The sequence below is a fragment of the Prorops nasuta genome, unplaced genomic scaffold (genome assembly GCF_024137725.1).
Source record: "Prorops nasuta isolate Cenicafe-Biocafe unplaced genomic scaffold, Cenicafe_Pnas_1.2 PNAS00001, whole genome shotgun sequence".
NCBI lineage: Eukaryota > Metazoa > Arthropoda > Insecta > Hymenoptera > Bethylidae > Prorops > Prorops nasuta.
In genome coordinates this window covers 9,605,825-9,629,933 of record NW_027116798.1, presented here as the reverse complement: position 1 = coordinate 9,629,933, position 24,109 = coordinate 9,605,825, and the positions used below count along the sequence as shown (strand labels likewise).

The 24,109-nt window shown below is 31.0% G+C and overlaps 2 protein-coding genes across 2 annotated transcripts; one reads left to right on the top strand and one right to left on the bottom strand.

The window, feature by feature from the left end:
- Positions 1-13,682: 13,682 nt before the first annotated feature.
- LOC136775377 (putative nuclease HARBI1) lies at positions 13,683-16,039 on the top strand. The gene is made up of 3 exons (XM_066730141.1): positions 13,683-14,716; positions 14,903-15,059; positions 15,221-16,039. The coding sequence occupies exons 1-3, from the start codon at positions 14,581-14,583 to the stop codon at positions 16,014-16,016; spliced, it is 1,089 nt and encodes a 362-aa protein (XP_066586238.1). The 5' UTR covers positions 13,683-14,580; the 3' UTR covers positions 16,017-16,039.
- Positions 16,040-17,139: 1,100 nt separating this feature from the next.
- On the bottom strand, positions 17,140-19,196 carry LOC136785684 (uncharacterized). Its single transcript, XM_066746894.1, has 2 exons — positions 19,151-19,196; positions 17,140-17,681 (listed from the first exon to the last, which is right to left on the bottom strand). Exons 1-2 carry the CDS (start codon positions 19,194-19,196, stop codon positions 17,140-17,142), a joined length of 588 nt encoding a protein of 195 aa, XP_066602991.1.
- Positions 19,197-24,109: the final 4,913 nt, after the last annotated feature.

Here is a 24,109-nt window from a genome sequence, read left to right as displayed (position 1 = left end):
AGTACCGATCAGGAATCGAACCCGGACCCACGAATCGCCACGCGATTACCTTACCGCCTAGACCACGAGGCTTCTTCAGAGCACCGTAAACAGATAGTCTTTTTAAGGGCTTGAAATCTTCTTTTAAACCATATAAATAAACGAGCAACCGACAGCTTTATTCATTATTATTCTGTCATAATGGTACACAAATTAAGGAATAATTATATTTTGAATAGTTTTCAAAAGCTTTTCCAATAGCCAAGAACGGAGATAAATAATCAACGCTCGCAGTTTCCGTTCTTGGTTATTGGAAAAGCTTTTGAAAATCTACATTATATAATTATTCTTTAATTTGTGTACCATTATCATAGAATAATAATGAATAAAGATGTCGGTTCTTCGTTTATTTATATGTTTCAATAGAAGATTTCAAGCCCTTAAAAAGACTATCTGTTTACGGTGCTCTGAAGAAGCCTCGTGGTCTAGGCGGTAAGGTAATCGCGTGGCGATTCGTGGGTCCGGGTTCGATTCCTGATCGGTACTTTTTTTTTTTTTTAAGATTAAATTTTTTTTAATTGCCATTGACTTACAATAATCAATAATAAACTAAAGAAATGCAGATTTTACGGAAATAAGCGAAATATAACGATGAAATTATAGTTAAAATAATTATTATATATCAAATACGCATTTCCTTAATTTATTATTGATTTAAATAAGTCAATGCTGATAAATAAATATGCTGAAAAAATCATGTATAAAGGCATTGGCCTGCAAATATAAATGACATCGATTATTGGTAGATTTTCGGCAAAGCGAAACGGAAAGATTTTGCCTCGACTCTTCTGCTAGAAGCTAACAGCGAGAAAGGCAAAGAGGTCCGAGAAAATATCTCCGCTCTCTCTTTATTCCGCTTTCTGGCAACAATGCATATATGTTTTACCCTATTCTAAGCTTAACGCTCGTGCTTCGTGGTCTCTTCCGATAGATGGCGTTAGGGGTTAGATGGACCTGAGACACGCGTTTGCCAACACCAGCGCCGCCTACCGGTAGGGATTGCCTCGGGACCTCGCATGAGCAATCTCCCGTTTCATCTCTGCCCTTACACAATTATACTGAGTATACATACACACATAAAAGCTATCACTTATTTTGAAAACTATTTTGATAAAAGCAGATAAGGTTAATAGTTTATAAAACTCTGATACAGGAATGAAGAAATATTAAATAATTAATAGGATTATAAAAATGGCAGTAATGAGAATTGAATTATAATATTTGTATATACTATATACGTAATAGGTTTTAAAGAGATAAATTTTAGATAAGTATTTTCTATTCAGATTATTTATGTTATCAAAAATAAAGGTATTGTTTACTTTATGGATTTATTTTATACTTGTTACAGGAGTAGTATTCATATTAATCGAATTGCATGATCAGCCAGTCTATGGATTTTACGATTGCGTACAAAATGTGATTATATGGTGTCCTTGAGCTTCCTCAACAAAATTACTAATAAATGCAGTATATTAAAACAAACTATTAAAGTATTATTGTTCATTAGAAAAGTGTGAACTGTATATAAAATATTTAAGTAAACCTTAAGAATAATAAATCTTTCAGGCTATGATTACAGTTTTGAGAATTAATTTAATGCGTATGCTCTTATATAACTAAACCTAATTAAAACATAAAATCATTTTTGAATTATAGTTCAATGAATAATATATCAAAATATAAGAAATCTTAACAGCAGTAACTGAGGGTATCTGTAACTATTATAAGAATGATCTAGGGAAAAGTAGAAACTATTCGAGATCTTCTATATAATTAATATAGTAGGAGAAATATTTTTATAAAAACAAGGTATATTAAATAGTTTTTATATTGTAATATTAATATATATATATAAAAGATTTAAAAATGCTATTACATGATGGGAGCAATACTGATACAGTAGACTGATCTATCACACTATCATTTTTAAAATTTGCTGCACAAATCCTAATTATTCTATTTCCAACATATTAGAGACATATTTTAAAATACTGTAAGATATTAAACTGTAAAGTGACGATGTTTAAAGCATAAAATTTAATAGTGAATATTTTCAGAAGATGAAATAATCTAGGAAGAAGAGGCAAAGATTGAATTCGAATGAAATAAACGCATAGATCACGATAACGATAAAGCATTTGTAATCGCAATATATACCATATATATGATGGGATGTTCAATATATGGTATGATTTAATTTATGAAAGATTTGATTGAAAATCGAGATCCTAAGAAGGAGGGCAAATTTCTGTGTATAAACGGAGTGAATACCTGCTTGAAAAGAGGCAAATATTTGCTACAAAGTATAGTACATTTTTTATTATTTCTCTACTCACTTTTTAAGGATTGGAAATATTTATATTGCAATTGTATCCACTAATCCTCTATTCATAATTACAATCTTGATATATTTTTATTTACTAATATGTATCGCTTAGTTTTATTCAATATATGTAAATGTTAGCATTCAGCAGAGGCAACTCTTGAGTTTTCTTTCTAAACGCCTACTACTATTGAGTAAAATTATAAGATTTAAGAGAAATAGCCAATAATACACATCGCTCTCTCAACAGTTATCTTTGCTGAATACTGTTATGTTTCTACTAATTACAGGAGGATAATATTAATAGTTCGTACTACTTCATTAATTACTTCTTTATTTCAATGTAACCATGTCTTCAACGCCAGTACTAGTTAACATCTGGCTCGGTCGCCATGCTACGGCTACGGCCGCCACACTATGCGCCATCAGAGCCATCTCTGATGCATACATTACAAATACCACTAATGATTCCTATATAAAACAAGTATTATATATAAAAACATATAAAAATGTGTATATATTAACCCATATTATAATAATGATATCTCCAAATATTTAAATGATATTTTAAAAATATTGAGAAAAGTTGGCTTCTCATCGTATATATTGGGTGACCAGTTAACTATATTCAAATCTATATTTCTAAATAATGACTGCCTTCAAAGGCTTTAACGCGGAGTTAGCGTTGTGCTAAAGATGTGTCATGATTGGTCAAATTGATGGAATTAACCAATCATAATGCAACCCTATTTTAGCGCTAAGGATTTCGAATGCCACCAATATGAATAATTTGAAGATAAAATTTCCTGTAGAAGTTTTACATCTAGCTCTTAATACAAAAATTATTAAAGATTAATAATTGATTAATCAGAGACTGCCTATTGGTATTGCAATCCAGTGACTTTCTGCTATTGATCACACTTCGCCAAGCTGTATACCAATCATAACGTTTGAATTAATCATTTTTAATCCAGAATAGTTTATTCATTAAAAGCTACATTTAAAGTTTGTATAAGAAACATTATTTAGGTATTTTTCATTTTACCAAAATTTTTAATTTTTACCATAGTAAAACAGGGTATCTTATTAATTTGTCGCATAGACAATATACGAAACAACGGAAATTTTACAAATTTATGAAACATTGGCGAGAAATATAACTTTCAGTTTTATGCTTAGAAATTCTATACAAAAATGATAATGTATATTCTTTCGTATAAATGTATTAATAAACTAGTTTACATCGAATCGGTTCCCAAAAAATTGATGATGAGGTGTTTTAGTTAACGGGGTATCCTGTTTCTAATGTAGGAAAGAGATCTTCGTAAGTCATTTGTTCATGCAGGATAATAACAATGATAACAGTAAGATTAACGTACAAGTGCATTATGGTCCTTTTGCTCAACTGCAACACAACGCAATTTATACTAATTGTTTATATTGGTGTTATAAATCAATAAAAATGGAAAAAACGTTAAAAACAGGTTCAACCTTATATCCCGATGGTTATATATATTATAGAAATAGTCGATTTATATCAAAAGTTGGAGAAGTTATGTAAGTTCTATATATATTTAAATATCTCTAATAAAATTTACATAAGCAATAAAACCGTTTATGAGTTAAATTGATTAATTCCAGCAATCTCTAGTGTTAATAATATAATCGAAGAAAATTTCTTTACGTAGAATTTAATTATTAAAATGAAACATGAGTAAAAAATAAAGTTTTAATAATTTCATTGTTCGTATTGCGGGCGATATATATTGCTAGTATAAAAATGAAACCATATGGTTTGATTATTGTATATTAAATAGCCTTCGCAATCTAATTAAAGCTATCAATAAAATTTATTTTTCAAAACTTGTACTTGTGAAGGTGATACGAGTCTATATGTGTAACCTCATGTGCATTTATTGATAGATGGTTTAAGCAATATAAAGGTTAATATAGAAAGTTCAACTAATTTCATTTCCTTTTTTTCTTATTTACAAATAGTTATTTAAAATGTTCTGTAATGGGATGTAAAGGACGAGCAAAAATGATAAATTAATCATTTAAATGCACAAAGGTACATTCACATCAGAGGGATGAAACATTCGAATGCAAAGCAAAATTTAGGAAAGAGCTTCTTGAAATGGCAAATAAAGTACCTGTTTCTTCTAAAAAAGTATATGACATGGTATCAAAAAAGTAAGATATTCAATTTTTAAAAAAATTTTTTGAATATATGTATTTAAAGTTAAAATAATAGAAAACTCTAAAGACACATTTGTTATAAGCTAATCATGCTCACTGGAATATTAAGTAGTATCATTGTAGATTTACATGTTGTGTGGAAAAATATATGCATTTTGTTAAAAGTATTTATTACATAAGACTGTAACAAAACGTAATCAGCTACATTTATAAATACTAGTTGTTTATTAAATCATTTATTTTTATTTCAACTCGACGTTAACAAAAAAATTTAATAAAACGTGTTTGGCTTACATAATAGTAAAATCTTTGAGCGCTTTTAAATGATCAAATTTCCTATTTTTTAATAGAAAGATACAATGGTTTAGGATGCCTGGCTTTATACAATAAATGGAAAAAGAATTTACATATTAATGCCTGGTATAAATCAGTAAATGAAAACGTAATGTAAAACAAAAATGATAGCCTAGGAAAATGTTATTGTGCATTAAGGCGGTTATTTATGAGACACATCTATATATTGTCATAGTATGAATATTATTCAGAAAAGACCTCCTATATTTATGAATTTCTAATTTATCTCTTAATGAAAAAACTATTAAGGATTAAAATACCCTAATTCGAAGCTTACAATTAGTAGAACTATCCATTTGTTCTTCTCCTTCTATTTGTCATACTTTGCCAGCTGGCTACTTCTAACGCCAATGAAAAGGCTTAAATTAATTAATTTGTAATCCTTAATAACTTTTTGATTGAAGCTAAATGAAATGCTTATTGAATAATAATTTTGTTCTTATAAACATTTATACTATCTAAATTTATAGATTCGGCCATTACAGGCCGCCTGATATTAATTAGTAAGAAAATATATATTTCATAACAAGATGATTATAATTAATTTAAATCGAAATAAATTGTTAAATGTTCCTTTCATTTTTATATTTACTATTTCATTTTTTGCGTCAGATGCAAGGCAATTTCTTTATGGTATGTTGTGAGAATGGAATCATGTAATGTGGAACTGATATACCTTCTGAATTTGTAGCAACATAATTATATTTTCTAGTGACAAGCTTTTGGATTTTTTGTGCATATATTGTGTATACGTTCTCGTTTCTTTACATATCGTAAACAGATTAATTGCAAATAGCATATGTTTATGATTCACTTAGAAATTAATAAATGTACTTAAAAATATATATTTTTTCTTTGTAATACAGACATTTTGCAGCTTCGAGTTTATTGCCCTTTCATAAAGTAAAGGATACTCTCAAAAAAAGAAAAACCAATTATGCAATAAAAAAAATAAAAACTTTAAAGGATTTGACAATTTATGGAAATGATGAAAATTTCATTCAGTTCTTAAAGTTTAAGTTTAATAACAAAGAACACACTTTAAAATTGTTAATCTTTGAAGAAGCAATCGACATTTCCGTAGCCATGTTTGATGAGAGCTTATTAAGAAAAGTTTTAAACAGTCCAGCATGGAGTATTGATGGAACTTTTGAATGTGTTCCCCGAATAATAAAAGTTTATCAGTTGCTGACAATTATGGTGAAAGTACATGACAAGGTACAATTTCTTCATATCTTAAATATACAGTGTGCAGTATCGACAGATACTAAACTTTTAAAGGGAGTATATCGGATTATGGAAAAATAATTTGAATTTATTTAGTTATCAAATAATTTAACGATGAATCACGCCTAAGCGTTAAAGTGTATGTTTCTCGTTACTTTTACCTGTTTAATACTTTTTAACAATACGCTAAACAAAAATATGGGTTTTATACTTAATAAATTCACCACAAATTTGAAACGTAAAATTTATTTAAATTCAGAAGCTGTAGAAAATATATATTGGGCATTCTTTGTCAAGTGGCAATCATATGTTTTTCAAAGTTGTAAGAAACCTAGAAAGTTATAAGAGGTTTTAAGATTTAATTTTTTCAGATTGTTCTTTCGTAAAGATATAAATATAAAACTGTTTATTTATTTGTTTCTTAAAATGTTATTTTTCCCTTTCTTTTAACAGTTTCTCCCAGTTATTTGGATATTAATGTCTAATAAAAGATCAACAAATTATCAAAATATATTAAAACTGCTGAAATATAAGTTTCAAGATTTGTTTGCACCTTCCCTAATAATAACTGATTTCGAAATCGGATTACAAAATTCTGTACAACTTGTTTTCCCTAGTTCTGATGTTCAAGGTTGCTACTTTCATTATGTTTCAGTGAGTAAATTATATGTATATGAAAATGTAATATTATAGGGTGTCTCTGTGATGAAACATTCTATATACGTTGATATAAAAGTGTAAATTTTATATGAATTATAATAAATTTAAAATTCTCTCAACGATATTATAACTTGAAAAAGGATGCTGCAAATTCCTTTATTTATATTTTATAACATGCATCCAATTTGAAACAAGAGTAAAATCTGTATTAAATTTTTTTATTTCAGGCTATTCGTAAACAAGCACAAAAGTTTAAGCTTTTCGAATTATTAAAATTAAAGACGCCTGAAACTTACGGAAAAAGCAATATTTTATTAAGGAAGATGTACAATTTGGCGCTCCTCTCACCTAACTGTATATTTTTGGGATTTCAATTAATTATTGAAAGTTTAGATATTAAAGATCCTGAAGTTAACGAAATTTTCAAAAAACTTTTCAAATATTATGAAAGGTATTGGCTTACCACAATTAATCCCAGAACATTAAGTACTTTTGAAAGAGCAGATAGAACAAATAACTCACAAGAAAGGTACCATCGGACCTTAAAAGAAATGCTTGGTGCTAAACCATCATTCAGTAATTTCATTTGTAAGTAAACTTTATTTGAAGAATTTGGCTAACTTTTTTGTACTAAATTCTGTCGATTGTATATTACAAAATTAATCCATTACAGCCGCATTAAAAGATTTGATTACGACGAATTATAGAACTCTCAATCAATTCAAATGTGATATTGATGTGAAATATTCCAAGAAACGAAGGGCAGAAAAAAGTTTTGATGCATGGGTACAGGAGGAATCTGAAAAAATGAAAAATATAGATCTTTTACCACAAAATACGAAAATACAGATAATTTCAAATTTTTTGAATAATACATACTGTATAGAAAAATTGAGAATTAAATTTAAGAAATATTTAAGGGATAAAGGTATAAATATATAACAGTGATTCCAATAAGTCATATGTTCTAATATATATTGCATCTGATAATAATGAATTATAAATATTTTATGACATACATAATTTTGCGTTTTGATTTAGATTTGCTTAGTTTGGACAAAGTTCCTGGCGTTCCTGCCTGTAACATAATTGGAAAAGGAAGCAAAACAGGAACCATCATTTTAAAAATGTCAATAAATAGATAATAGTTTATTTAATATATTTGAAGGTTACTTTCAGATTATAAAAAATCCATCACTGTTGTAATTATTTTAGTAAAATATTTGCTTTCACAAAGATTTAATAAAAATATTACCATTTTATTTCTGTTAGGGTTAATTATTTTCAAAGAACCAGTTCTTCTTACAGTTTCAAAATACGATAGATTTTATAATTATCTTGCAACAGCAATTATAATGTTACTTTAATTAAGTTTCGGAGAAATTAATATTTTAATGAATTATCTATTTTATAATTGTATTATTAATTTCTTTTTACGTTCGAAACCAAAATGTATGCAAGTTATGTGCATACGCAGAAAAAATTATTAAAATCTCATTCAAAAACCGTTAATTATAATCTCACAAAACTTATATGACAGTAACCGATATTTTTCATAAGTAATGCAACACTTAACAAAAATGCTTAGGCTGAGTTCTACAAAAGTTTAATGTAGTAAAGTGGTATAATATTTGTAACATGAACTACCGCTTTAAGTAACTATTGCTTATTAATGATATAGTTCATATTGCGGATACTATATCGCTTTAAGTAAGTAAACTATTGTAAGACTTGGCCTTAATAGTTTAATGCCTCCCGTTAGAATATTAATCATTAACATACTTGCAATTATTCTTTAGTTAACACAGCTTAGAAATGTGACAAAATATATTTTATACGAGTATCTTGAGTACTGCATAATTCTGTTAAAATGTTATATCTTTATATATTAGACGACAGATTTTGTATTTTATTTCTATATTGTATATTTTTTATCTGCAGTAGTAATGTGTATTCAAGAGAAAACAATATTTATCAATCCTGGCAGCTCATTTTGCAACTTTCAAAATGCTCATTTTAATTTTTATGCATTCTTCTCAATTGCTGAACTTCTTTTCCCTGAAGTATAAAATGTAAGGAAATTATGTTTTGATTTATTAAATCATAAAGCAGATATTTTTATTATACTTTAACAAGTAATATATCATTAACTTACATTTACTTTTTGAGAAGTTCGATTACTCTCGTTGGTCGTTGATTTTCAAAACTGCAGTATCAGGGAATAATGGAAATATAGCAATACCAATTGCCGCTTAAAAGCAATCTATTCAGTATAAAAATACCTTTATGAAACATTACTATATGAATCATAAAAAATTATGCAAAGCAATTGCAGTAGATATATGATATGACTTTTATGAATTCCATGCTAGTCGTTTTCATCATATTATTAGAAACCTGTAGAAATTGAAAATAATTAATAAAGTTATACTGTCATTAATGAATATATTGATTATTATAAAATGCATTTAAAAACATTCATGTAATGGTTTTAATTACAATACTAGAGGTATACGAAAATATTTTAAAATAGTACCATATTAAAAGCTATCATTGAAACATGCTGTAAAAACCAACGTCATTAAAAATATGTTCATGTTAAATTATACTTGTAATTAATATAACTCTTAACAAATTAGTGTTACATTTATATCTGATTAACATTTGGCTAGCCAGATATATGTGTTATTTAAAAATTACTCGATTAGTCCTTCCAGTTTTTTACAAAAGAGCTGAAAAAACTTCATAAATACATTTTACTTTATGAGCTGATTTAAAATCCATTAAACACTAAAAGTAACTGCAGATTAATAATATAATGCAGCTGTACCCCAGTAACTATATAGAATAAAATAAATTTAGAAATTACATAATATTTTTATTTTTGGTAACATAATTACTTTAAATTTAAAATACTTATCTAAAATTTATCCTTCGAAAGTATATATATATAGACAGTAGATACAAATGTTATAATTCATATCTCTTGTACGCTTTTAATGATTATAACTATTATCTATTTTAATTTTCTGACTTTTGGTCTTAATTTTATAACTTCTAATTTCTTTTTCCTTACTACATATGTTAAAACTAGTCAAGATATTTTACACGTACATGATAATTGTTACGTGTGTGGGTAACTAAGAAAATCTACAAGTGCGCATGCACAACCATCAACTTACTATTGCTTGAATATACTCAACTTAACTAAAGTTCTGTCCCTAGAAAATTACTACAAAATTTTATGGCACTTTCCCCCCTACCACTTTGTGCAGTCTGCATTCCTTATATCAAAATTCACTTACTATAGAGCGTAGTACTATTCAAGATGGCGGACTTGGCAACCTTGGTGGAGGCTCAAAAGTTTGCCGATGAGGCGTTGGCGTGCTTGTACTGCTTGTCGTTGCTGCTGCTTAGCGGCGGTCGAGCGTGATTAGGCTGCGATCCGATGGGTCCTTATCAAGGACCCATCTATATAGTTACCCGCTAGCAATTTCTTTAGCGAGAGAGGTAGTCGCGGTAGCCACCTAGTGGCCGAGCACGGTACTAGTGTCGCTGCCGCGACGCGCCAGTGCCTACGAGGCACGCTGGCCCGTCGCGGAGCGAGAGAGATAGGGTTAGAGTGGGGAGAGAGAGCGAGCTACGCCGCATGCTAGCTCGGGCTCTCAAGCACTCGATTGCGAACAAAGTAAGAAATAAAAATTTTTATGTTTAAGTAAAAACCTTTAAGCATGTTGGTACTTATGTATTTTGATTACAAATAAATGTTAATTAATTATTTTCTCATATCTTTAATTACAGACTTTGATTTTCTATTTAATTTGTTATTTTATAGTTTCAACAAAATAAAGAAAATCTTTTATTCGTTGTCCCAGTATTGGCTCATCGCCTATCCCGGTATTAGTTGAGGCTGTCCCAGTATTGGTTTGGTTCGTCCCAGTTTAGGATTTTCCATAAAAATCATGTCCCACTAAAGGTTAAATTGACTACTTATAAGAATTCCTTTTATTAATTTATATAATATAGTTATAGAAGTTTATCACGTCAGAATATTTACTCAGATATACTGGCTAACTGTGACAAATATTATTTTATCAAAAATAATAGTAATATTTTTATCATTTTTATTATATTATCTTTGGTATCGTAAGTGTCCCAGTAATGGCCATTTTACCTTAGTATTTGTTTTGTTTCTTGGCGACAGAATCATGTATACGGCCTACTCTGCGTGTGTTTGTTTACAGTGACGCTCGCTAGCTCACTAACACACGCAGAGCTATATGGAGTCTATGCCAGCTAGCTGCAGGATAGCCTATTGGGATCTGACACGTGGGCGGAGTCAATATATATAGATATATAGAAAATTCAATATGGCGCAGAAGTGCCTAAGTGTCTAAATGTCTATTGAAATTACAGGAGGGTTATAATGATTTCGATGGAGAATATCTGTACAAACTTTTCTCCCAAATTCAAAAGTTTTAAGGTTTTCAATAATAAATTGCAATTTATTGAAAAATATCCATAAGAATCAATGTAAAACCCGGGCTTCCTCTGCTTTCATTTTTTACCGCTTGGAGCGCTTCAACTATGTCAGATCCCAATATGTTGGAGTGGGGAGAGGGGAAGCATTGAAAATTACTCAAATCAGGTTTCTCTTTACATTTTGGGTTACTCTGACCAAATGAAAGATAGGAAAAATATGAAAATATTATGAAAGCATCTCCTTTTCATGCTGTTTTTAACACTCACCTCAAATTTTCATTAGCACTTTTATTTTTGAAGAATAAAATTGCTAAAAGTGCGAACGGCTAACGCTGGAAAGAGAGATTTTCAGTATAAACGCGGGACAATGGCACAGTCGTATTTCTCAATAGAATTTGATGAAACTAATCAGAAACGATTCCTTTCATTATTTAAATCGTCATGAAGAACGCGGATTTTGGATAAACATCTTAGTTTTCGAGATATGAGCAATTGTAGATACACGTGCGCAACAGCTGATTCGCACAATGGAGGAAATGAGTTTGCGCCGTTCAACTTCAATCGCTCATATCTCGAATACTGAGATGTATATCCGAAATCCGCGCTCTTTATAACGATCTGCGTAATGAAAGGAAACGATTATGATTAGTTTCATCTAATTCTATTGAGAAATACGACTGTGCCATTGTCCCGCGTTTGTACTGAAAAACGCTCTTTTCAGCCTCACGCGTTCGTACGTTTAGCAATTTATTTCATCGAAAGTTAAAATTCTCATGCAAATTAGACGAAAACGTTAGAAAGAGCATGAAAAGGAGATGCTTTCATAATATTTTCATCTTTTTCCAGCGCTTCATTTAATCTGTGTATCGCTAAATGTTATGAAGTGCGTACTCGGAATAGAATCGCGATGTCTCTCTCTCTCTCTCTCTCTCTCTGCTGCGTATAGCCTCGTCAACACACAGTATCCAGGGAGTTAGTCCGTAGCTGTCAAATGCCGCGTTTGCATGGTAAACAAACTTCGGCAACGGATTGCGGAAAAGAAGGATGGATTTTGATAAATAATAGAAATGAAAAACTATATCAGATGAGTATTTTATTAACAAAACATGAAAATAATGGTATAAATTTTTAAGGAAATATACTTTGTGGTTATTTTATTTTTGTTCCAGTTGAAGTCCTGTATCTGTTGACTTACAATGAAGGAGAATAGTACTTACTGACAATAGATGAAAAAGCAATGAAGATTTTCTGTGTGGCCCAGTGATTTTAATAATGGTGACAATGTTATAATAGTGCAAGTGTAAGAGATTAGTGTATGTACATGGAAGCCTTATTGTAAATTATTTATCTACGACAATGCTTGCTATTATTATAAAGCTAGTTAAATGAAAATAATATTTTTCCTCTTCCTTTCCTGATTATATTTACACAAAGTAATTACATACTCTAATATTAGTAATAGGTTATTTAATTTACAAACAAAATCACAATTACTTAATGTTTGTGAAGCGAAGCTGCTTATAGTAATGATATTTATTATTTGCTGTAGTACAAATTGAATACAGTTTCTGGAGTGATCTGCAATATCCTTCCATATGTTTTGTTACATTTATTTGACTCATTAGTTCCTTTCTCTAGTTTTCAACATATACTAATATTTTGTTTATATTCTTAAATAAACTCAGATATGGCTATTTTATTTAATAATTGATTTTATAACATTAAGATGATTGGTAAACCATGGTTCTACAAAATTTGAAGAATGGACACATTAAATATTGTTCTTATAGTGTTTGAAACATCTTCCGTATGATATTATCTCTTGAAATTTGAGAGGATGTTGATCTTCTATACATTTCAGTGTATTGTTGAATTCATATTGTTCTTATCTTCAAAGAAAATTCCAATTCACATTTGGAGAGAGAGATATCCATCCTCTATATATAATACATATTTTGTTACTGCTAATTCCTTGTGAAATTTATGTTCTAAAACCTTCATTAATCCAGTTACTAGACATACAATATCATTTGCAAAGGATGGATAAATCTTTCTATCAATTATAACATCATTATTGCAGTAACGAAATAAGTTCTCTATTTTCAAAATATCTATTCAAGCCTGCAGTTAAAAAACTGGTATAACAATCATTTCAACTACTACAAAAAGTCAGCAGTATTATCAGATCAGTGTGTATGTAAAAATAAGTGGATAATAGTTATAATATAGTTATATACTTGAATAAGATAGTGCAACGGGTGGATATAAATGTCACATAAGATGTTAAAGGATGTAGTGGACTAAGAAGACACCTGCAGAAACCCTATGCAATTTGTATTACATCAAATAATAAACATCATTGCTACAAACAGTTACGCTTTATAAACATTTAATACTTTTAATTAAGTTAGTAATTGAATATATGGCTAATAAGAGAATATATTATTACTATCAGTAAATAGAATTTAGAAAGGAAGAAAGAAAAATATTATTTTAATTCATTTAGATTTAATTTAAAATAAATGCAAGCATTGTCGTACATGATTAATTTACAATAAAACTTCCTTGTACATGCACTCATCGATTACACTATCACAATTATAGCATTGTCACAATTATTAAAATCACTGGGCCACATAGAAATTCTTCAAAGTTTTTTACTTATTGGTCAATGAGTACTTTTTTCTTGCATTGAAAGCCAACAGAAACATGACTTCACCTGGAACAGAAATAAAATAACCACAAAGTAAATTTCCTTAATAATTTTCATGTTTTGTTAATAAAATACTCATCTGATATAGTTTTTCTTCTCTGATAATTATCCAAATCCATCCTTTTATTCCGTAATCATTTTCCGAAAGTATACTCCATGTTTACGATGCAAACTCGCCATTTGAAAGCTACGGACTAACTATCTGGGACGTTTCCGTAAATGAATCGGATTTTCAATCCTGATTAAACACTGCAGAAGTGCAACAGACTTAGGGAAAAAAATATAAATTCCCTAGATCTCAATCGGATTATAGCTTTCCGTAGAATGCAATCGGATTGAGATTGGTCTATCAGAAATCAGAATGATCAAACCAGATCAAACTACTTGGATCAATTATGGAGGAATTGCCTGAGGCCTGAGCAATCTATTACATTTTAAGTCTTTACATATTCTGACTTTCTTAATTTTCCTTACATTTAAATACTTGTAAATATTTTCCTATCAATTTATCTTTATATTCAACTGCTGTTAATTAAAATTAAATTTCAGTTGATATTTAATAACCAATAGTATATTTACAATGGATCTGTCAATAATTTTTAATATTTTATTTGGTGAAGATGATATGTCTGATGATTTCATTCATTTAAGAAGAGAGCGTCATATCAGAATTGATCAGTATTATGAAAGAGTTTTATGTAATTATTCCTTATCAGGTAATTTATTTGTTTTGCTATATAATTTTATTGGTTACTGAACAATAAAGCATGAAACATTAATACATTTATAGAATTGAGTAGTTTCTTCGTTTTCAAATTATTCTAAAAATTTTCCTTCATTCGTAGTTGTTGCAATTTGAATAATAATATACTTTTATGTTAATACAACAATCATATTTTTAGATTTTAAATCACACTTTCGTCTTTCCAAATCTACCTTTGAAACCTTGTTACATAAAATTGGTCCTTGTTTACTGCGGAGAAATGGTAATCCTAAAATACAACCTTGTAAACAGTTAGCCGTAACACTGTGGATATTAGGAAACCAAGAAGTTTATAGGTAAGCGTAAGCTGATATTATACAAATGTCTATTTTTAATTTAGTGAAATATAAATAGTGAATATTAGTCGCAATAATATTAATCATAGAAATATTATGTTTTTGTATATATAATGGACAAAATACATATATAATAGAATCTTTATATTTATTACTTACAGATCAGTTGCAGACAGGTTTAATATGAGCAAAGATATAGTTTGGAAGTGCGTGTTTAACGTATCACATGTTCTAGAAAATCATATTAATGAGTATATCAAATGGCCTACAAATGGTCAATTAATGCGGAATGCAACCAAATTTGCAGAAATTAGCAATTTCCCCGGAGTTGTGGGTGTTATTGATGGATGTCACATCTCAATAAGTGCTCCTACAGAACATCCCAACAGTTACATAAATCGTAAAGGCTTTCACTCTGTAATTTTACAAGGAGTTTGTGATTACAACATGAAATTTATAGACATTTTTGCTGGATATTGTGGTAGCGTCCATGACGCTCGGGTTTGGCAACTGAGTGATTTAAAACATCTGATAGATAATAACAGGGAACAATATTGTCCGGGATATCTACATTTGCTTGGTGATTCGGCATATCCATTATCACGAGTTCTACTTACACCGTATAAAGATAATGGCCACTTAAGTGAACTGCAAATTAATTATAATAAAAAATTAAGTTCCACAAGGATAATAATAGAGCGAGCTTTTGGACTACTAAAATGTAGGTTTAGAAAATTAAATTATATCTACATGTTTAATGTGGATATGGTACCTCTTATTATATTAGCTTGCTGTGTATTACACAACATTTGTATAGATAACGAAGATGAGATTAGTGACAACGAACAATATATTAATGGAGAAAATAATAATGACGATGATTTTAATGATTATGATGAAAATATATTTACAAATGGTGAGGAAAAACGTAATATTATAGCTAATTTAATAAACTGATTGATGGTCGTATTTAAAGTAGGCAAAAGAATATGAAATTTACATTAAATGTAATTGTTTTGTAAAATATATTAGTATTTAAATTAAAAAATGTTTATCTTTTAAAATGATCAAATTGTATTTAATATATATAGATTCTTAGGGCCAGTGTAATGGAAAGCAAGCAAGTTTTATATTTAACTTAATAAACAAAAATCTGAAAATCTATCAATCAAAATTTGCACTCTTACATTGTAGTCGATAATGTTGGATTTAAAGGCTTGTCGACTTTCCATCTGATACCGATCCTTAATTTTCCTTAAACTTGAAGTAATAACAGTTTTTAATTCAATTTTGAAAATGGATACAGAAATTTTTTGCAATAGAACTAGAATTTTATGTTTTTTTAAGGTATAGTAAATATAAAATATATTTTTCCATTTACGATTAAAAAGGACAAAATGTAGGAAAATATTTTTAAATAGCATATAATGCATATCTTAAAGTATGAAATGTACGATCTATATATATTCAGAATTTTCCAGAAAGTCAATAAAATCAATAAACTATTATTTCTAAGTTCATAAAATATTTATACAAAAAATATTTCGAAAACCTTATCATATTTAAAAAATAGCTTAGATAGTTAAGTTTCTACGGTTGTTTTAGATTTCTAGCTTCCATTCTTCGTTATATAAACATATATATAATTCTTTTTCAACTAATCTCGTTCAGTCAGTATGTTTAATACTTAAATTATATATAAAATAGTAATTTTGCTACATTAAAATAATACAGAATCTTCTATGTTCTGCCTTTAGGTAAAAATAATATTTATAAATGATATTCTCAAGTAATTAGTTTATTGAACTACCTAATATCACAGAGAATTAAATAAAATATTTATTTTAAAAGTTTTAAATTATTATAGGATCAAACAGTTGAAAAACATTAGTTTTTAAAATTAAATACAAATCTGAAACAGTCGACACATCATGCTTTCTTATAACTAAAAATTTTAATATACAAATAAAACTTTTCAATTCGAAGCATGTAACACGTTATAACTTTTTATGAGAGATAAGCATAAATAACGAACATAAGATTATATGTGATAATCAAAATAAAAAGTGTAGTCAGTCCACTATAACTTTGTATTACCTTTTAATAATTTGTAAAATTTTTCTTTCATTCGCATATTCTCACGATGATGTTCTTCTTTTTGTATAAAAATATCTTTTAAAGTTATTTTCTCATTTCTTTCACGTTTCTTTATATATCTGTTTAAAGGTACTGAGCAACAAGCATTTTCAATTTCATTGTCTTCGTTACAACCTGTACTTGACAATCTGAAGCCTTTGCTGCTGAATGCTAATGAAATAGGTGTTACTTCAGGCATTGGATTCAAAATATCTTCTAAATAATCTAAATATACCCAATCTTTTCTATTGGCTCCTGTTTGGCTATTGTGAGCTTTAATACTTTTAAATTTTTGTTTTAGATTCTTCCATTTGATAGAGCACTGTTCATCTGATACTGAATACCCTTGTTTCTTAAAATTATCAGAAATTTCTCTCCATATCTTTTTCGAAAAACAATTTTTCTTATTAAGTTGCTTCCACTTCTTTTGAACTTCATCTATCAATAACTTTGTTTGATCATAATTCCAGTTAAATTTACAGGAATCTATAAAGAAAATTGACGATTTACATTAATTTACATGTCCATTTTAAACAGTAGTGGGATTCTGTAACTCTTAGCGACAACTTTCGGTATCGTTAAGTCCAGTTACCGACAGAAATCGCTAAGTGCGATTCTGTAACTCAGAGTCAGCGATGATTGTCGCTTGTAATGTCGGTACTGTCGGTAACCTACCGAATCCTACCGAATAAACGTACCTTTCCTTTTTAAGAAAACTCTCAGTTCAATCTTAGTTAAGCGACGGAGTTACAAACAATTGAAGTTAATATAAATTGTACTAAACCGAATCATTTAGCTGAGAATTGATATTTCACTGAGTCTTTTATTGAAAGGAAAACTAATAATATCGTTATAACTTAACAACGACCGAGATAGATGTCGCTAGAGGTTCAACGGTACTAATATAAAATTTATCCGACGAATAACTTTAATAAACATTTGCTTTTCCTTGCACGCATTCCACCAAAAACTCACAATGCTCGTAATAAATAATATATACCACATCAACTATTATATTGTGAGTGTTTTTGGCCTCAAGTGGGTCAAACCCCTTAACGACAACTGTCGGTATCGCTAACTACCGACAGTTATCGCTTGCGCTAACGAATGAGCGATTCTGTAACTTTAGTTTTACGACAATAGTCGGTGCAACTCATATTTGTACGATAACGATAAAATTCGTTAAGGTTCTAGGGAAGTTGGTAATATTGGTGTATTTAATACCAACCGAAATAGGAATTTTTATGTTACTTGACTATATCAATTTTGACTATAGCAATTCTTACTATAGCAATATTATCATATTTTATTTAAAAGAAGTATTAAAACGTAAGTATATTTTAATTAAAATAAGTATTAAAAATTAATGTTTTAACATTTTTTTGAGTCAGACAATGTACAGTTAGTGCCTGTGTGCTATAGTTAAATAATACAATTAATTCTATATTTTAGAGAAAACCTCTGCATATATACATATATATATATATAGTTATTTTTAAATATAAAAATTGGAAAAATATTAAATTTTATTTCCTATGATTTTTACTGTAAGCCTTAATTTATAAAGAAAATTTATTGTAAGTACTTTTTTGTGATATCTAAATATTAATTTAAGAAATATTTGTGACATTTATTATATTTACTTTCTCGGTAAACTTCTACCGACGCCTATCACAGTCGTCGTTAAGTTAACGATAGAATTCGTTAGCGACCGCCATTTTTAACGACAATTATCGAAAACTTTGTGTTACAGAATCGCTCTTAGCGATATCTCTCGGTAACTCGATTCAATTACCGAAAGTTGTCGATAACTAGTTACTGAATCCATATAGACGGAAGTTACAGAATCGCTCTTTTCGTTACTGCAAGCGACAACTATCGGTAGTTAGCGATACCGACAATCATCGCTGGGAAGTTACAGAATCCTAGCACAGATTCAATATTTGAATGTATACCTATTCCTTCATTAATAGCATCTTCAGTTACTTCTTCTTCATCCATTATCCGCTATGTGCACACCTACACGTTGGCAATCAGGTAAGAATGTGTAGCAATATACATAAACAAAAAAAGTCCGACAAAAGTGACAAAATTTACCGACAGTCAGCGCTGATATTATGCATATGCATCACTACACATTCTTACCTGACTACCAATGTGTAGGTGTGCACATAGCGAATAGCTAATACAGAAATTGCATAAAAAGAAACACTGAATATAAGAATTAAAGTAAAAACGTAAAGGTACTTTTAACAAATGAAAAAGTATATCTAAAAAAAGCTACTTTCTCTCAATTTGAATAGTCACAATTAATTTATGAAAAACTGAGATGTGAGGTAGAAAAAGTTTAAGTTCGAAACTTTTAGCAATTAATCCTATAATTTGTAAATTTGATGATACAGATTTCTTGATCATTCTCATAGTCAGACCAATCTCAATCCGATTGCATTCTACGGAAAGCCATAATCCGATTGAGATCTAGGGAATTTATATATTTTTTCCCTAAATTAGTTGCACTTCTGCAGTGTTTAATCAGGATTGAAAATCCGATTTATTTACGGAAACGTCCCTGGATCGACTGGATCTAGATGTACAATGACCGGCATAAATGGCGTCCCTTGATGCGTTTAGGAACCGCATTTTAGGATCCTTCACTGTATACTCTATTCTGCTAGGCGGAGATAGGGGAATGGAACGCGATAACTATAGTAGTTAGTTTATCTCGCTTTAAATGCGTGAGTGCGAGAGAGAGAGCTTTATACGGCATAGCAGGGCAAGCCAGGCGTCCCGAGGCTTATTTCTATCTGTGCCATTGCCTATGGCTATCTCTCTCGCTCGGTAAGAATCATTCGTCCGTCCTTGTTTAGGTCAGTTCTACGCCAATGGATACTCTCTAAAGAAGATTTTCTCAGGCGACACCATTGAAGACTACGATTACAGCGAGGATTTTAAAATACTGTGCACCTGTCACTGTCAAACGTCAGTATGAAAGATTATTGTCGCTTACAGCGTTTGGTGCAATTAACATTATAAGTCTGGATTATTATGTGATATTCTGTAATGCACATATATATATACATATGTTAATTTACTTTTAATTTTTTAAACCAATAAGTTATTGGCATTATAGAAGAAACTCATTTAAATATAAGAATATACTGGTTTCCACTTATGTAACTTTTCTTGTAAATATAACATAATTTTAATTAATAAAATTCACTCGTTTATTAATCAGACTAAGAAGAGTTATTTCTTTTAAATTTTAACATGTATAAAATAATATCCTAAACGCGCACACTTAACTAATTATTATTAGAGAAATATTTTTATAATCGTTACACATTGATAATAATATATCTCAATATCCTTCAGTTTAAAATATCATTTACATTGAAGAAATCTTGATCAATGGTCATGAAGAGTTCGTGGCTCAATGGCTAGGTCGCTTGCCTCGAAGATTAGTTAAAGCGCTTTTGTCGGTGGTTCGAGTCCCGCGGGAGATATTTTTTTTCATTTTAAAAGCATTATTATCTTTTCTTTTTGTTAATTATTTGGAAGCATTGCTACTGCCTCCAAACATATTTTTGCAAACCTTAAAATATACAATGTTATATTTATGCTTTTTTTGTCATCTAATCCATATGAGCAGGAGCTCGCTTCTTCGGCATTTGTTTTTGTGCATTACAGAATATCACATAATAATCCAGACTTATAATGTTAATTGCACCAAACGCTGTAAGCGACAATAATCTTTCATACTGACGTTTGACAGTGACAGGTGCACAGTATTTTAAAATCCTCGCTGTAATCGTAGTCTTCAATGGTGTCGCCTGAGAAAATCTTCTTTAGAGAGTATCCATTGGCGTAGAACTGACCTAAACAAGGACGGACGAATGATTCTTACCGAGCGAGAGAGATAGCCATAGGCAATGGCACAGATAGAAATAAGCCTCGGGACGCGTGGCTTGCCCTGCTATGCCGTATAAAGCTCTCTCTCTCTCGCACTCACGCATTTAGAGCGAGATAAACTAACTACTATAGTTATCGCGTTCCATTCCCCTATCTCCGCCTAGCAGAATAGAGTATACAGTGAAGGATCCTAAAATGCGGTTCCTAAACGCATCAAGGGACGCCATTTCTGCCGGTCATTGTACGCTGATGTACGCCGTTTAACTTGCAACTTCTCCGCTGCAAGCGCTGTGTTCCATATCGTTTATCCCCTCCACCAACAAGCTCACACTCAATAGAGACCGTGCACACCAACACAATGATAGCGAAGTGTCAATGTGTAACTATATACGTATAAATAAATTACACTCAAAAACTGCGAAAATTGACCGATAGTTTGCGCTGATAGTATGCATATACACCAATACACATTCTCATCTCACTGTCATTGTGTTGATGTGCACGGTCCCTATAGCCTCTAAATCCGCTGAGATGTTGGATTTATTTGGCATAAAATCCTCTCGACGCGTAGCTTCGACCGACCCAGGTCGATTAAGGCTTTACCGAAACCGAACATCACTGAACTCGATAATAAATATTAATCCGCGATCACGTCGGGGTCACCATATATAGGTTTCTACCTACAATAATTTAGACGTGTTCGTTCTTTACTCTTTTTATTTACCGATAACATCAGAAAGATTCTTCACCGAGTTGCTCATCGCTCTACCCTCGTCTAGTCTCTCCACAAAAACTACAGTTTCTACTGAAAGTACTACTCGATCCAGCGTAGCTTTTTCCTATTGGCTCGCTAACAGCTAATCCTGATCGTGGTTTCGAACTATAGCTAAGAATCACATGGAGATACGAAGTACCTGGAGAGAGTATAAGGTCCCGTTTTAGGCGAGGGGGGTACTACGCGAAGGATGAGGGGAAGGAAGGCTGGCCGCCATCTTTGTGGCATAGGTTGCCTATATATTGTAGCGGAGCAGCTTCGGAAGATAGGGTAGAAATCGCGGGTATGGATGAATGAGTGTGAAAGTAGTGATAAGTTGAATGAGTGTGGGGGATAAAGGAATGAGACATATAGTAGGTGTTGTCAAGGGATGTTTGGGGTGAGAAAAGAACATCGGTATGAATATGAACTAAGGGAGAGCAGCAATTACAGTCTTACCGAGTAGACGTGTTTCTAAGAATCTCTAAAAACCGACAAATAGCAAATATAATAAAGAATAGTAGTTTGTGTTTGGTCCTATTAAACGTTTTTGAGTTCAAAGTATTAATAAGTGTTGTTTATTTCGCGCGCGGGTTACGGGAAACGTAACATTTGGTGTCAGAAGTGGGATTCGCGAAAGGAATCGTTTCCTTGTCCCACAATTTTTGTTTTTGAAGAATAAAAGGACTGATAAGCCTCATTCTGTGCGTGCGTGCGTGTAAAAGTTTGAACATTTTGATTTCGTGAGGGAGCGAGCGAGAAAAACATTGAGATGGCACAAGGATCAAGCCCTGGTAGATCAGCGTATGGAGAGCCCCAAAGGATGGGAGACATAGCGACTGGTGATGCATGGACTCTATTAAATCGAGAGGACCTCAACCGACTTTTGGACCAACGCGAGGCTGCCTTGGAGAAGCGGTTGACGGAGAACATCACCAGGGAGGTGTCAACGAGCGTTGTTGACAGGATGTCGGAAAGATTGCTGGAAGGGATTACCCAGAATTTACAGGCCAGTCTTTTCCAATTTGATAATAGGCTTAAGAATCTAGAAACTAGAAGCACAGCTTCCGCGTCCGCGACAAGAAGTGAATCTCTTTCCGTTCCGAGTAGGGAAAACGTTAATAGTGAAATGCCAGGAGGCAGGGATAACGTAGCATCGGTGTCAATTAGAAGGGAGGGAACAGTGGAAAGAGTAATAGATAGTCAGACAAGAAGTGAAATATGTCCGCTGTCATCTGAAGATCGGGTTGGTAATAACCTTCCGACTTCAGATCGATATGACATAAGAAGTGAGGAAAGGAACCAATATGGCGAAATCGATCGAGTGATATCATCTGGAGTTCAGGTTGACAGAAGTCTCCTGGCTTCGGATCGATATCGAATCGAAAGTACTAGAAATGACGTGCGAATTGAAGGTGGTCAACAGCTGTCATCTGGAGTGCGGGTTGACAGGAGTCTCCTGGCTTCAGGTGGTTGCTTCATGACTAACCCTCAGTGGCGACCTCTGTTGTTTGATGGAAGAGAATCATGGCCAGAATTTTATGCAAAGTTTTTGTCAATTGCATCAACCGGTGGGTGGGATGAAAGAACGAAAACAATGACACTTTTAAATTCTTTAGAAGGCCCAGCACTTTCAGTATTAGTAGGATTAAAGGATACTGAAAGAAATAATTTTGATGTTTTAGTTCAAACCCTAGATAGGAGATTTGGAAATAGGCATATGGAGAATTTATTTTATACAACATTCCAGACATATAAACAAAAAGAAAATGAAAGTATTCCAGCCTTAGCGAATGAGTTAGAAAGGTTAGCGTTAGCCGCCTTTCCGAATTGCCCAGCAGACATTAAGAATAGATTATTATGTGGGAAATTCATAGATGCTCTTAAGAATCCTTATTTACAAAGAGATTTAAGGTTATTTGGGGAAAATAGTTTTGATAGACTAGTGACTAAGGCAATGGAGGTTAAAGTAATTGTTGACATGTCGCGAAGGAAAGATAGTAGGTATTCGAAACAAGATAATAATAATGGGGAAAATAATGAAAGAAATAGTTCAGCAAAAGGATATAGGAATGATACTAGTATAAAATGTTACAATTGTGGAAAATCAGGGCATTTTAAGAGAGAATGTCCAGAAAGAAGAAATATTAATAAAGAGAATTCGAAGAAGGGAAACGCCAATTAATCGATATGGAGGGGAGAATGTCGATTCCAAAGGAACCCCCATTTAGTTTAGCATTAGTAAAGGGGG